Source organism: Eptesicus fuscus, chromosome 11 (assembly GCF_027574615.1).
Source record: "Eptesicus fuscus isolate TK198812 chromosome 11, DD_ASM_mEF_20220401, whole genome shotgun sequence".
NCBI classification, from domain to species: domain Eukaryota; kingdom Metazoa; phylum Chordata; class Mammalia; order Chiroptera; family Vespertilionidae; genus Eptesicus; species Eptesicus fuscus.
Genome location: NC_072483.1, coordinates 56,784,095 through 56,800,956, shown reverse-complemented (window position 1 = coordinate 56,800,956; position 16,862 = coordinate 56,784,095). Strand labels below are relative to the sequence as shown.

Here is a 16,862-nt window from a genome sequence, read left to right as displayed (position 1 = left end):
AAGATATGCAGAGACACACGAGATATTTTAGTATGAGAATGTTCTTATTTATGTTGGTGGTCTTTTTGCAAGATTGGGTCAAGTAGCCATATCTTACAAAGTAACGTTAGAGTATTTGCAGTACTTGATTATGAAAACTACAGAGTTTTATATTGAGTATTTTTTCATTTGAAGAAGTGACAGTTCTATATTTGGATAAAAAAATACTCAATCATTTCCCACAGCTCAGTACTCTTTGTTCAAAGTAGAAATTATGTCTCCTCTGCAACTGCTTGATTGAATTACAGAGCCACTCATTTATTTTCAAAGAGTGTGTTTCTATTTTCATTTCTGTCTTTTTTTTTTTTTTAAGTGTTCTGATCATTAGAAAGGAAGGAAGTCTCTCCAAAAAGCTAAGATCAAAGACTATTCTGTTCATAATATTCAGGCTGGTTTTAAAAGTGTTATGAATTATCAAAGATTACTGTCATTCTCTTTGAGAAAAGATCATTAAAAGTTGAATGCTGCTTTAGATTGTTTCAAGTCTTTGATAGTATATATTAGAATTTTAAGTATTTTGATAAAACGAAAAATTCGGATATGTAACAGAAGCATCTATTTAGCATGTAACTTTTTTCTATCTCAAAGTAATGATTTCACATTTCATTTTGTAATTTATAATTTGATGAAGGTGGACATGTGTATATACCTGTGAAACTATCCCACAATCAAGAAAATTAACATTTCCATTACCCTGAAAAGTTTCCTGAAGCTCCTTTGTAATCCTTCCTTTTCTCCTCCCTGACCCCCCCCCCCCTCCCCTATTCGCAGCAACCAGGGATCTGCTTCCTGTCACTATAAGGATAGTTTACATTTTCTAAAATGTTATGTAATTGGAATCATACAATATACTCATGTTTTATTTCACTCAATATAATTAAGATTCGCTCATGTCATTGTGTATATCAATGTTTTATTGCTGAGTACAACTCTTTGGATGGTTATGCTCTAGTTTGTTTTTTCATTTACCTGTCAATGAGCATTTGGGTTGTTTCATATAGCTGCTATGAACATTCATATACAAGTCTTTGTAAGAACATATATTTCTTTTTCTCTCCACCAAAAAATAAAATAGCTAAGTCATATGTTAGATGAAGATTTAGTTTTTCAGGGAACTGTTTTCTAAAGGGATTGTACCTATTTACATTCCCAATAGCAGTATATGGTAGTTCCAGTCTCTCCACATCTTTGCCAGTTTCCACATCCTTGCCAGTATTTGGTATGATCTATTATTTTAATTTTAGCCATTCTAATAGGTGTTTGATTGTTTCACATTATTGTTGTAATTTGAATTTTTTCTAATAAGTAATAATTTTGAGCATCTTTTCATGTTTGCCATGAATATATCATTTTGGTGAAGCGTCTGTTCAAATTGTTTGCAGATTTTTGTATTGGGTTATTTGTCTTGTTATTACGGAGTTTTGCAAGTTTTTACGTGTTTTGGATACACATCCTTTATCAATATGATTTGCAAATGTTTTCTCCTGGTCTGTGGTTTGTCTTTTTATTTTTTAAGCAATGCTTTCAAAGAATAGAAGTTCTTAATATTGATTAAGTTCAATCTATTTTTTTCATAGTTAGTACTTTAGGTGTTGCATCTAAGATAATCTGTGACTGACTCTGATCATAAAGATTTTTCCTATATTTTCTTCTAGGTTTATATTTTTGGGATATACATTTATATTTGTGATGCATGTATGAATTCAAGTTCCTTTTATACATAGATATTTCTTTTGATCCACTGTCTTATAAATGCTGTCTTTTTTTCCACCATATATTATCTTTGCAACTTTTCCCAAAATCAATTGACAATGTATTTGTGGGTCTCTTCCTAGACTCTATATTTTGTTCATTGACATACTTGCCTGTCTTGGTGCTAATAATGTAGCATACTATGCCATTTATACTGTACTGATTAATGTAGCTCTAAAATAAATCCCAGAACTTTGTCCTTTTTCTTAAATTTGTTTTGACTATAGTAAGTCGATTGCATTCCTATATGAATTTTATAATCAGCATGACAATATATACAACTAAAAAGCCTGCTGGGATATTTATTGGGATTGCATTGAATCTAGAGATCAAGTTGGGAAGAAATAACACGTTAACAATATTGAGTCTTTCAATCTCTGATCATGGTGTATCTCTTCATTTATTTAGGCCTACTTTGGTTTGTCTTTGCTGTTCTGTAGTTTACAGTAACACTTGCACATATTTTGTCAGTCTTATGTCTAAGAATTTCACATTTGGGGTACTATTATAAATGAAATTGCTTTTTATTTTAATTTCTATTACTTAGAAGTGATGTTATTTTGTATATGGCAAACTTGTTAAAAACATTTATTACTTCTAATAACTGTTTTGGTATATTTCATCAGATTTTCTATTTACACAATCATGTTGTCTGTGAACAAAAACTGTTTTTGCTACTTACTTTCCAATCTGGTTGGCCTTTACTCTTGTCTTAATGAATTTCTAAAAGATTCAGTTTAATGATAAATAGCTGTGTTGAGAGTAAAGCCTTATACCTTATGTTTGGAGAAAAGCATTTAGTCATTTAACATTACTTATGACATTAGCTATAGATTTTGTGGACTTTATCAGGTGAGGAAGTTCCCCTCTGTTTCTAATATGTTTAGAGTTTCAATAAGCATTTGATGTTGGATTTTGTCAGATGCTTTTTAAGTATTTATTGAGATGATCATATGGCTTTTCTTATTTAGTCTCTTAATATTGATTTGATTTCCTAAAATGTTAACAATTTTTTATATTTATGTATGATCATTTGAAACTGATTCATGAAGATGTTTTGGCCTTATATTATCTATAAAGAAAGTGAAATAATAGTCTAAATAAGATTGTTTGGAATTATTATATTCTTAAATTGATTAAAAAGTGAATTTATTATTGGAATGATAATTATATAAATTATTCCATTAATCTGCTGTTGTAATTATAAGTACTCTTTTTTCAATACAAAGGTTTTTTAGGCCTACTTTGATTTCTTTTAGCTGTTCTGTAGTTTACAGTAACACTTGCACATATTTTGTCAGTCTTATGTTTAAGAATTTCACATTTGGGGTATTATTGTAAATGATCTTGCTTTTTAATTTCAGATTGTACATTTCTATTACATAGAAATGATGTAAATAGAAATATATACTCACTAAAGGAATTTGATGCAGACAAAGGAGATAAAAGAGAAAGACATTTTAGAAGCCCCAAAATACATATTTTCTTCTAGTACTTTTGGGTTGACATAGTGAGCTTAGGATTTGGAGGGTATATGCACCAGACATGCTTGTTTGTGTGTGTGCACGTGTGTTTGAGTGGTCAAGGTTTTACAGAATTATGATCATGTCTAACTAGATTTTCTAATGAGGTGGTATTGGAGTATTTTTTTTCAGAGTAGTTTCTTGTGTAAGATTACAGGCATATGCCCCTATTGATATATAACAATTCATAGTATTTACTATCTTTAAGCTACTTCAAGTTGTCTCTGTGAAAGAGCATGTTCATTGTACAAGTATTAGGGCCTCTTGAAGTCACAGGTTTCATCAGGTGTGATGTGCTGCTCTGATGATGATCTGACAACCTCCCTGGGAGCACCTGCAGGTTGCCATGAGCTAGGAAGTGCACTTATGGATAGCTCCCCAGGTTGTCCCTCTCATTTTATATGACAACTAGAGGCCCGGTGCACGAAATCTGTGCACCCGGGGAGGGGGTTCCTCAGCCTGGCCTGCACCCTCCCTCAGTTTAGAAGCCCTCAGGGGGTGTCTGCCTGCTGGCTTAGGCGTGCTCCCTGCGGGGAACGGGCCTAAGCTGGCAGTTGGACATCCTTAGTGCTGCCACAGAGGCAAGAAAGGCTCCCACCACCTCGACTGTGCTCGTCAGCCATGAGCCCCACTTCTGGCTGAGTGGCGCTCCCCCTGTGGGAGCGCACTGACCACCAGGGGGCAGCTCCTTTGTTGAGCGGGATTGGGCCAAAACTGGCTCTCCAACATCCCCTGAGGGGTCCTGGATTGCGAGAGGGTGCAGGCCAGACCAAGGGACCCCACTGGTGCTCGATCGGGGCTGGGGAGGGACGCAGGAAGTTGGCCAGCCAGGAAGGGACCGAAGGCTCCAGGGCATGTCTGGCCCATCTCACTCAGTCCCAATTGGCCGGAGCCCAGCAGCAAGCTAGCCTACTGGTCAGAGCATCTATCCCCCTGGTGGTCAATGCACGTCATAGTGACTGGTCAGCCATTGACTGTCTGCCCCCTGGTGGTCAGTACACATCATAGCAACTGGTTGACCGGTTGAGTCTGCCGCCTGGTGGTCAGTGCATGTCATAGCGAGCGGTTGAGTGGCCTTAGCATATCGTTAGCATATTATGCTTTGATTGGTTGAGTGGACAACTGGACACTTAGCATATGGGCTTTTATTATATAGGACTAAGGAACTGTGGGCTGTGAGGCTGTAGTGGGCACAGGGGCGGGTGTCAGCCCATCCTCCGCATTCCTGCCTGGCCCCTCCCACCACGGCCCCCGGTCCCCTCTCTGCCCGCAGCCCCGCTCCCGCCCATGATGGCGCCAAGCAATCGGGACCAGTGCTGGGTGCCGGCAGCAGGTGTGAGCAGTGGCTCCAGGCACCGGCAGCGGGAGCGAGTGGGGCTGGTGCCAGCAGCAGGTGTGAGCGCTGGGCGGGACCGCAGAACACGGGAGCAAAGAATTTTCAGGAACCACCAGAGGCTCGCCCTGATGACACCTGCTCCACATCCCACCGCGGCCAACACCCACCATGTTCTGTGCTCTGCCGCCTGCTGCCGACACCTGCCATGTTCTGTACGCACCCCCTGGTGGTCAGCACACATCATAGCAACCGGTTGTTCAGTTGTTCTGCCTTTTGGTCTATTTACATTTCAGCCTTTTATTACATAGGATTCCTCTTTTCTTGAGTTCTTTATTTTGAGTCATTTCTTATTCACTTGATTTATCAGTTAAGATTGGGTTCAGCTGCAAATAAAAGAAATCTCAACATAATAGTGGCTTAAACAAAACTTTTTTTTTTCATGGGAAATAAGTCCAGAGGTAGGTAATTTCATTCAGGTGGTTCACAGCATGGGGTCCAGGTCACTTCCATCTTCCTTCTCTGTCATTCTTGGTGGGAGGCTTTCCTCTGCCAGGTCTCTTTATGGTCCTAGATGGCTGCTGACCATCTAGTCAGTTCCACTGTATTGCAGGCAGTGAGAAACAGGCAAGGGATAGAAGAGAACCCCTTCCAGCTGAGCTCACCCTCCTCCAAATAATTGTTCTGAAACTCTGAACCTCCATTCATTCTCCTTGGCCAGAATGCAATCTCATGGCATACCTAGCTTCAAGAAAGCCTGTGAAATGTGCTTTCTTAGTGGCAAAAATTACTAACTCAAATAAAATTTGAGTTCATTTATTCAGAAAGAAGGGGAGGCAACCATCTGATGTACTTTTTGTCTTTAAAACCACTTCGTACAACCAAATACAACCAAACTGTACTGAGTAATTTCCACAAGAAAGATACACAAGTGATATATTTTTAAGCCATCGCAGAACTATGAAACTCTTCATTCTAATGTCACACATAAAAGGTAATTTCACCAAGTATAATGTGATTGGGTCATAAACATTACAAAGATCTCAGAACACTCTATGTGTTGGTTCCTTATCATCACACTCAGTGTTTTAGGCAAGCTTCAAAGTCAGACTTAATTTTTCCTAAGTAACCTGTTCTGGTTATTATTTTGTTTTGTTTTATTTTGCTGTCTCTGTATAAGTAAGACTTACTTATTGGTATATAACATTTATTTTGAAACAGTATGGTCTGCTAATATTTTGTCACATGGAAGTATATGGCAGTTATTTGTAGCTTCCTAAATAAGAAGTTTTAATCTAGATGTGATGTTTTTCCTATGGAGAAATAAAGTGTTCCTTATGGATGGAGGGATGTCAAATACCCTTGCTAAAATTTTTGACTTGTTTTTATATCCTAGTCTTGATACTGGGAATTATCCAAAGCAAATTTTCAGAAAACCTACATACTCGAAGACAATGCCTAAAAGTAGATGCATTTGTCTCTGAAATACTTTGGGTCAGGTGTAGAATTAAATTCTGTCTATTGACTTAGGAAAATCAATAAGTTGTCTTTACATTGGTTATATACAGTATATATAGAGTAAGAAGTATGTTTTCTTTTTCTACTTGTATAGAGCAGTATCTTCAGAAACACTTGGTTTATAATGAATGCATAAAGTTTCTAAAAGTATTATCAACTGATTGAGGTAATTTGTATTATCTCATTCCAAGAGATGTCTATTGCTGCACAAAAAGTTATCCCAAACTTTAGTCCCTTAAAATAATAACATTCATGATCATAGTTTCTATGAGTCAGAAATCCAGACATGGCTTAGCTGATCCCTATGTCTTAAGAGTTGGGACATATCATCCTATGGACAAAAAAAAAAAAAAAAAGGAAAATATATCATAGATCTGTCTCAGGTGAAAAACCATTGCAGTATAAACACCAAGCACGCACACATAGATTGTTTTCTCATCTTGCTTATATTTGCTTGGAAACTTTGCCTTTCTTTTTTGTTTTTGTTGCTATACACAGTAAATAATTGCTACAGAAATGGTCAAAGGAGTACCCTTTAAAAATCATCTTCCTGCCAGCTCTGGGGAAGCAGAACAGCCATAGAATAAATTCTAGGTTAGGAATACACTTTCATGAAAGTATCTGTATTGTCTTGAATTTTCAGAAAAACTATCTTTGAAATATGATACTTAAACTAGAAACCTACAACTCTAATGTTATTGAGAGGCGAATAGAATTTCTCATAGTTGTTTAAGTAATAAAGATTGATCTTAACTATACCCCAAAATATATGATAAAATATTTCTATTTGATGACTTAGAAAGAAGTGTTAAATGTGTCACTTGATTTGTGTATTTAATATTGAACTACTTCCCGTATAGTTATAATTAATCTTTTTTATTTCTCTCTCTCTTTGGCTACTCTGTGAAACAGACTAAGATGCCTGGTGAAGCAGCTGGAAAAAGGTGATGTGAACATTGTAGACTTAAAGAAGAATATTGAATATGCAGCATCTGTGTTGGAAGCGGTTTATATCGATGAAACAAGGTACGTTTTAACCTCCTCCTCTCTCTTTTATCTTCTCTACCTCTTTTCCCTTTTCCCTCTTTCTTGATGTTCCTTTATCTCAAACATGAATTTAGCACATATTAGTCATGAAATTAAAATCAAATCTTACTTAAATTTAAGAAGTTCTTCACTGAACTTAACTGTGACGTTTTCTTTTAAAAGTGCACATTTTAATCCAGGTGTTTGAATATCAAGAAGTAATCAAACAATAAAGTCATAAAATGAATAAATTAAAGTCTCTTCTCCCCCTGTTCTCGCTGTCTTTAAGACCAGATTTGTAAATGTCAGAAACAGATATAGGTTTATACTAATTTTCACTGGTGTAAGGATTTTCCTATTACTTCAAGATTTCAGAGTTCCTTCTGAGAAAATGGGTGTCACATGCACACACTTTCTCTGTGCAGGACTTACTAAGGGGCAGTCCCAAATGTGTATTTGATCATCATCTAAACCTCATCAACTAGCCTCCTGATTATCAGAGTGGTGAAGAGATTAGGAAATAGGGACTTACTTGAAAGGAGTTGTAAGCCTAGTGCTGTGGCTCTCAACCAGGCTATTTGCCTTTCAGAGGTCATTTGGCAAGGTCTGAAGACATGGGTTTGGTTGATGGGAGTGTGCTACTGTTATGTGATGGGTAGAAGCTAGGGATGCTGCTAAGCATCCTACAATGCACAGGAAAATCCACCCTCTCCCCCGCCTCAAAAAAGGACTATCCAGCCCCAAGTGTTAATAGTATAGTTATGAAAAAATCCTGGCCTAACAGGAGAACTATGCAGTTTCTCTTCCTTCTCCAAGAGGGTACTTACCCTGACCTGCAGTCATGAGAGGGAGTCTTGGGGACCCCCGTGCTAAGGGAAGACTCGGTGAAGTATGATATGACAGTTCTTGAGAGATTTGCCCAGTGTCCTTTGGAGTTCAGAGAGTTCTGAGGCTGGCTCCTAACTTGCATCTAAAAAAAGATGAAGGTGACAGGCTTATCAGGACTACATTGAATTCGTGGTTTAGAGGGACCCTGTGGAGGGGGAGACATGCACTTCCAGCGTTTAGCATAGAAAAGGCCCTGAGTCTTTTCAAAGTCATGAGGCAGGTGGAGTAGAGGTCTTTTGAAAGGAGTAACCAAAGAAACTAACTTCAGATAGTAAAAAAGAGGCTGCATGGGGTGATTGTTGATATAAGAGCCAGGGTAGAAATCATAAAAATTCAGCCCAAATATTAGAGAATATATAATATTCAAGGTACCCTCTTGGTGTAGTGAGTTGTCTCTGAAGGACCCACAAAGTTTCCCAGGAGAAAAAATAACCAGCATTTAGCTATTTGTCACATAGATGATCACAAACAGGAGTCTTGTAAAACCCTTTAACCTCTATGATTTACTGCCTCCCCACCACCACATTTTGAACAATGAAAAATAGCGGAGTTAGTGGGACAAGAGTCGGAACAGGGAGAGTGAAGACATCTATCAGACCCTTTCCCTTTGCAGGTGCCCCTGCCTGAGTCAGGCCTGAGCTGGGGAAGGTGAGAAATGTTAAACCAGAAGTGAGATGGAAGTTTTTATATATTGATGTGTACTGGGCTTAAACGCACACACACACACACACACACACACACACACACACACACACACACACACACAATAGGTAATAAATTCACATGACTAAAAAAATCAAAATAGTCCAGCTAGTGAGGCTCGGGGATTGAGCATTAACCTATGAACCAGGAGGTCATGGTTCAATTCCTGGTCAGGGCACACGCCCAGGTTGTGGCTCGATCCCTGGTGGGGGGACACCAATCAATGATTCTCTCTCATCATTGATGTTTATATCTCTCTCTCCTTTTCCCTTCTTCTCTGAAATCAATAAAAATATATTTTCAAAAAATCAAAATAATGTAAAGAGGTGCCTCATGAGAGTCTTGCTTCTACCCTTGACCCAATCTACTCAAATCTCCAAATTATAAATGTCCTATGTATATTATTAATAATTTCTTACAAATATTTATTTCATATTTTTATCTTCTTCTTTTATGAAAAGTTACACGCTATACACAGTTTTTCATTTTACTATCCCCACTCTCAAATAAGGGAACTTGGAGATCTTCCTATATCACATGCTGAACTTTTAAAAATATGTATTTTTATTGATTTCAGAGAGGAAGGGAGAGGGAAAGAGATAAAAACATCAGTAAAGAGAGAGAATCATTGACTGGCTGCCTCCTGCACGCCCTCTACAGGGGATCGAACTGGAAACCTGAGCTTGTGCCCTGATAAGAAATCAAATTGTGACCTCCTGGTTCATAGGTGGATGCTCAACTATTGAGCCACACCGGCTGGGCCTGAACTTTTTAATATCAATGAGAATTTTCACTACTAACGGACAGAAAATGGCATGGCGAGGGCATTGCTGCACAGGTAATATTTTTTTTGTCCTCAGAAAGGAAGTCCTCTGTTAAAGCATGGTTTAGTCATAAATTAAGAAATATCATAGGCACATTTTTAGATTATAGACTCTATGCAGAATTTTGTTCTTAGTTAACTTTCACTGAATATATATAAATGTATATGATTCCTCTAAAGAGAATTCAAAGTATAAATTTTAACATTTTGCACTCGGATGTATGTTGAGTGCAAATTACTCTTTGAATATATCAATAATTTGAAATATAAAAAAATCCAAATAAATAAGTTTGTATGAAAAGAAATTCTAGTTTTTTATTCTACTGCTGCGCTTTGTAAAATCTGGGGTATTTAAAAAATTAAATCCCGAGTAGAATAAAGGAATAGAGAAAAAAGCAAGCGAGTGCAAAGGGTTAAAAATCTTACATTGTTTCTATCACTCCCTTGCTCCTTCATTTTCATGTGAACTCTTTATTCTTCACAAGTTTACTGAGCTTAGCATGTTTAAGATTTCTCCAATCTGTCCTTGACATTTTATTTTTTACATTTATTTATACAACTAAAAATTTTTACCTTTAAGAATCATTTGGTTATTTACATTATTCATCTTATAAAGGCATAATACTGACCATCTGGTATACCTGAGTGTTTCATCTTCCATTTGATAGATTATTACATGTAATATTTATTAATTTTCTAGTTGTATTTGCTTTCCCAGGAAGTTATAATTTCATAGATATTCTATTCACTTAGTTCCCCATTGTCCTTAATTCATTTAAATATATGTTACATTCCAAAGCACAGTTCCTTTTATTTGAAAACTAGAGGCCCGGTGCATGAAAATTCATACACTGGAGGGGGTGGATTCCCTCAGCCCGGCCTGCCCCCTCTCACAGTCCAGGAGCCCCCAGGGGTGGGAGGCAACCCGGCGATTAGGGGAAGGCAACATCCTCATCACATCTCTGCTGCTGCCACTGCCGGCAGCACAAGCCTCAATTGGCCCTAGTTACCTGAGCTTCGGGTGACCCTGGTTGGCTAGGCACCCACCATCGGTGGCTTGCCTGCGCCTCAGGCCAGTCCTGGGTGGCTGGGGGGCTGAGGGGACTGGGGGACTCTGGAGGCAGGTGCACGGAGCAGCTGGACCTGCCTGGGGGTGGGCCTGGCCGTTCCGCGTGCCTGCCGCCCTAGTAGGGCTGAGGGGACTGGGTACCGCCATCTTGTGGCTGTGGGCGCCACCATCTTTTGAGGGTGTGGCAGTCAATTAGCATATTCCCTCCTTATTGGCTGTGGGCACCACCATCTTTGTGAGGGTGTGACAGTCAATTAGCATATTCATTCTTTATTAGATAGGATTGTTCTCTTGTGGGAAGAAAAATGCTTAACTGCTTCATGGTAAAACTGTGGGTGTTTTTTCTTTACTCAAATGACACAGAACTTTTCACTATTTTATTTTAATGCTTCTGTGCTTCCATGGCATCTTGATTTCTAAATTGGATTAATAATAATACCCTTCATTTGTAGCACCTTCCAAGGGCTCTGAGTTTCATTATCTTATATTAGTCTCACCACAATCCCATGCATTTGACAGGGTGATTGTTACTTTCTGTACTTTACTAATAAGAGAACTAAAGCACTCAGAAGTAACACGGTCTGCCAAAGGTCACAGACCTAGGCATTGCAAACCTGGACTAGAAACAAAGGGATGTCTTATTTATTGCTCTTCCCTTTCTAACTGGCTCTTCTCAGAGTATTGCTATGAAGCTGGATGGTTTTCAGTGATCTCTGAAAAGTTAGATGACAAAGTGTAAAACTTTCTGATAGTTGGAATTGTAAATTCTAGAAAAACAATACCTAACATTTATTACTAATAGCCTATTATTATGTCTTGGTAGGTGCCAAAAGAGCTTTTAAGAATTTTAATGCACTATTTCATTTAATCATCACAGCAATCCTATGAGATAGAAACTTTATTTATTACTATTTTACATATGAGGAAAGAGAGTCCCAGAAAAGTTATGGTTTTTAACCAAATGACATAGAGAGTAATTTAAAGAATAGAGTTAGAGTCTAAGGCTTGGGCTATTAAACTAAGGTGACCAGATTTTAACATTGGTAAAGCGGGACACCATTGACTGAAGGGAGGAGGGGGGGTTCTTTTTCTTTTTAATATATTTTATTGATTTTTTACAGAGAGGAAGAGAGAGGGATAGAGAGTTATAAACATTGATGAGAGAGAAACATCGATCAGCTGCCTCTTGCACACCCCCTACTGGGGATGTGCCCACAACTGAGGTATATGCCCTTGACCGGAATCGAACCTGGGACCCTTGAGTCCGCAGGCCAACGCTCTATCCACTGAGCCAAACCGGTTTCGGCCCCGGGGGGTGGGGGTGGGGGTGGAGAAGGGTTCTTGATTAAAAATTTGGTCTATATTGTAATCACTTTTGGTTTTTTTAATAAAAGGAAATTCACTTCTTAGATCATCGTTGAATTTGCATCCTCTTTTCTTACTCATTATGTTAAAAACCTAAAAAAAATAATTTAAAATTATATTATAAATTATTATATACATATTGCTTAAAAACACAGTAAGTAGGTACATAATTACATGAACATATTTTATTGTTAGTTTATAAATTAAATTAATTTGGTTGTTATAAAGTAACTATATTTTAAAAATTATTTTAATTTTAATCCTATATTTCTTTCTAAATAATAACAATACTAACTTGTATTATTTTTCCTCTGAATTTGCCGTAACGTAAGTCGTAAGTATCACTTTCAAGGCCGGCGCTAGACTTTTTGCCGCCACTATAAAATATAAATAATACGAGTACTGTCTGCTAAATTCAAGAAAATTTATGTATTTATGAAATAAATAAATAAATTACTTACCTAAGTTATCTGAATAGCTGATTTGTAATGACATCACTTGTTTAACTAGCTTACTAGCACACAGTACGATGTGTATCGTCTGAGGGACAGTTACAAAATGTTTTCCTCGTTGCCAATCCCAAAAAATGCCATTGTTCATTAAGTCCAAACAATGGTGGTCGAATTCTAACAACTGATCAACAATGCGAACTTTGATAAGCAGTTCTCAATAATCAGTTCTCAACAATTATTTGTTATTATTAAAGTTTAACATTATAAAATTAACAAAAATAATATAAAACTCATATCCTGGCTCAATAGCCACATGGCCGCCGAAAACCGTATATTCCCTTCCTGTTCTCCCGCCGTTCCCTAGCTTGTGCATTCTTTCCAAAAATCGGGACTTTTTTAAAACGCCGCAGGACGTTTTAAGAACCTGCTGACTTTTGAGATGTTTTTAATGGAAAATTCTCTTTCTAGAAAAAGAATGTTTCAATGGGTATTTCAGAGAAGCATTTTTTTGTTTGAGATTTGGATTGGGCTGCATTTAAAGGTTGACACCTAATAAGGCGGGAGGAAACAGAAACTATGAATTGATTTAAAACCCAGACGTGAGCGTGTGCGCGCACACACACACACACACACACACACACACACACACACACACACACATTTTCCTTGGTGACTTGTTGACTGTAGGGTTTCAGTTAAGAAAACAAAGCAAAACAAAAATCTCTCTTGAAAGATGATTTCAGTGAGAAAAAGAAAAAGAGTTTCTGACAATTTGAATTCTGACCTTCTCTGAGGGATTATAGCACAATTCCCTAATGAATACCACTGTTTGTTGGTTTTTTAACAAGACATTTCAAATGCAAATGCCAGTATTTTATGAGCGCTGCTTTCAGATGTGTCCCTAGAGGCTATTGTTTTTCAAAGCTGCTCAGTTGCTTTAAAAAAATTCTGTTTGATTGTCCTTATTTGAATTGGGATCCTGCCAGGCAAAGTAGCATCCTTGGCTTCATGAATTGCTAATTCCTGAAGGTGGGTGGCTGATTGGGAGGTATACTCTCAGGGGTAGATATTATGCTTACTAATCCTGCCTCAAAATACAATTTGCAACTTCATTTTCTTAGTGTGAAACCGCCCAAGTCCTATGGTTACCACAGTAAGAGCTCAGACTCCAGGTTCAGAAAGAGTGGGCTGTTCAAAGCCTGGATCCTTCACTTGATACTCTCTGGCTTTAAGAAAGTTACTTAACTTCTGTATTTCCTTGCTTTATTATCTGTAAAATAAGAATAAGTAAAATGCTGACCCCACAAGGTTGATCTGAGGGTTAAATGTAATACAATATCTGTCAGAGTAAAAGTTAAATTATAACCACTCTTTTTTAGCGTGCTAACAAAAAGCAGATACTTCTGGGTACAGAACACATTAAGATATACAATACCTCCTAGTGAAAATATCAATTTATTTATTGAGAGCAGTTTTGATCATGAAAAAATAAAGACAAGGTGGGCTCAAGTTACACACACAGCCAGGGTTCTTCAAAGAAGCAAAACATGAGTAGCCCTGTAAAATCAGAACGATTAATTACCATTTATCTTAAACTCAGTTGCTCAGGGTGGGTAAGAGTGCTGCAATAATTAGGATTAAAATAGAGCCAATGGGCTATAAAACACAGCAATCAAAGTAACATGGAGAAGAAACCCTTTGCAGCTAATCACTACCACCTGCACATTGTGATGGCATAGACTCTTGGAGCTGGAGCAGGGAGGAAAGAAAAAAGAAAAGACGCTGGACTAATGAACACCTATCATAATTATTTCAATTGTGACTGGAAACCCAACCAAACCAGCTTCAACAAATTCTGACAAAATAGCCATGGCCAGTGGCTTGAAGCCTAGGTGATCTGAGCAAACACGATGTCAGAGGATTAGCCCTCTGTTTTGCTTGCTGTGGAATGGCCTCTTTCGGATGCTTTGAGTAGCCAAACAAGGCAGTGGCAGTATTTCCAGGCTTTACCAGTACATCCTCACACCTTCAAATGCAGCGGGAACTAGAAAGGGTTTCTTTCCCAGAGGCTCCAACAAATAGAAGCTTTCTGTTTCATTGGCTCTTGTTTGGTAAGATGCTTATCCCCGAAACAATCATGTCCAGGGGAACTGAATATACAATCCAGTGGTCAAGCATCTCATGAGGCAGGTAAGAGGTCGATTTTATTTAAATCACATGCCTAAGGATTGGGAATGGAAGCAAGTGCTTTTTAAACTAAACCACAGTTTCTTCTCTAGAGTGAAAACTAAATCATGTGCCACTATGGCATGCAAGGGGACCTGAATCAGGGTCTGAGGAGGATGTTGCAGTACTTCCATCCTGGCCTTGCTCTTATTAATGATATGCCTATGGGCAAGCATTGTTTGTTTTCCCCCAGTCATTGGTTTCCTTACATGGAGATGAAGTCTCCAGTTCCTTTCTTTTCTGGAATTCTGTGGTTATATCTACAGTTCCAAAGGCCCCCACAAAGACCTGCTTATGCCTCAATTACCCTGGCAACCAGGAGGGTGACAAGAGAAGGCTGGTTAGCTTACTGGGTTAGCTTACTGCTTACTGGGGGAGCATTGATAAAGATGGGCACTTGTGTTTTTTTGAGTGTGAGCGTTTGGAAATTAATTTCAGGGTATGTGCTAAGACATTGCTGGAGCTCAGTGAAAAATTAAAGAGCAAATTATGACTTTTATGAATTCTATTTTTATGGTGTGTTATAGGGAGGGGTGGCTGTTTGGAGTGCTGTGTTTGTAGGCTGTTCTCACCATGTAGATGGGGTATGAAAACCAGGCTTGGAGAAAGTTGCAGTACATTTTGGTTGATTTTCATATTTTCTGTGCATCTGTGGCATATTACTTTCTACAAACTTTCAAAAAACAGACTCACTAGTAAAAAAGGAAACAAAATCTGACCAGATCTTTTGAGAGATAACTGATCAAAAAGCTCCACATACTATATAATACCTCACTGTTGTGATATATTGGGTCAATAAAATATAAACAAATATTTCCTGGATTTAAAAATATATACTTTAAATATATTATTTTCTAATAATGATAGCAATAGGAATTAAGACTGACAATTATGTCCAAGGCAACATATTATACAATTTACACATATATTATATGTAATTCTCAAAAACCCTATGCCTTATATACTTACATTATTTACACTATAAAGTTAAAAATTTGAGGCATAAAGAAAGTAATTTACTTCCTTAAAGATTATATAACTATTAAGTGTCAGAGACAGGTTCAATCTTAAATGGAGCATACCCAATATCCATTCTCCCTTCTTGCTAATAGAACACCCTTTTTTCCAATTATTTAATCTCCTCTACAAAGCCAAGTGATTCCAGGGAGACCAACCCCAGCCCCAAGCTCGATATGGATGAATCCTAGTTGATTTAAACCAGTAATTAGTCTCCATTTTTCTAACCAGTGAGTTTGGACATGGTCATGTGATGTAATTCGGGTCAGTGAGACTGATGGGGGTGTTGGCAAATATTTCCTCTCCATAGAAAAGGAGTTCTATGCCACTGGGTATTGGACCTGGGTTCAATGCTTGAAACTGATACAACTGTCTTGCTATAAGTATAGAGCGACACCTCACACTAAATCTGGCAGTATAGAGAGATGTAGGAAACCTGCGTCCTTGGTGATATTGTTGACCTGCTAACTTTAAATAATCCCTACTGGTGTCAACCTACCTTTAGCTTTGATGATAAGGAAAATAATAAATTTCTCCATTATTTAAGTGCCTTTGGGTTATGGTTGATGTCACTTCATCCATACAGCCACATTGGTCTGCCTCACTCTAAAGTCCATGTCCTTAATCTCTAATCCTTTCAGGGATCACCATCCTATATAATAAAAGCATAATATGCAAATTGACCGAATGGCAGAACAACCGGTAGGTCAGTGGGGGGCGGGGAGTGGGGCCGGTGAGTAGGCACGCCAGGCCAGCCAAGGCACGTGCCAGCGGGCAGAGGGCCGGAACAGTGATGGGGGGGTGAAGCAGTGGAGGGGTCATGGGGGGGTCAGGGCTGGCTGCTCACCTTCCCCTGATCGGCCACCTGGTTGCCTCCCGCACCACTAGAGATGCTATTATTATCATCTCTATTCTATTATTACTATGAAGATCTCTGTTTTATTGCAAAGAAACTGAGATTCAGACAGATGAAGTATTTTTTCCAAGACCACACAGCTAAAAGGTGATAGAGCCAAGACTCTCACTCCAGAGGCAGTTCTCCTAATGAAAAAGGATGCTCATTGATTAAAAAAAAAAAAATTAGCAATTAGCGGAATGTCAGGCATTGTGCCTAATGGAATATTTTCAA

General features: G+C 38.1%; 1 protein-coding gene across 1 annotated transcript in view; it reads left to right on the top strand.

Annotated features, from left to right (window-relative positions):
- The window catches only part of PDE1A (phosphodiesterase 1A), a 206,274-nt gene that overhangs the window by 114,828 nt on the left and 74,584 nt on the right, over positions 1–16,862 (top strand). The window contains exon 2 of the mRNA XM_054723430.1: positions 7,078–7,191. Coding sequence (XP_054579405.1) covers positions 7,078–7,191 — 114 coding nt within the window. The remainder of the gene's footprint in view (positions 1–7,077; positions 7,192–16,862) is intronic.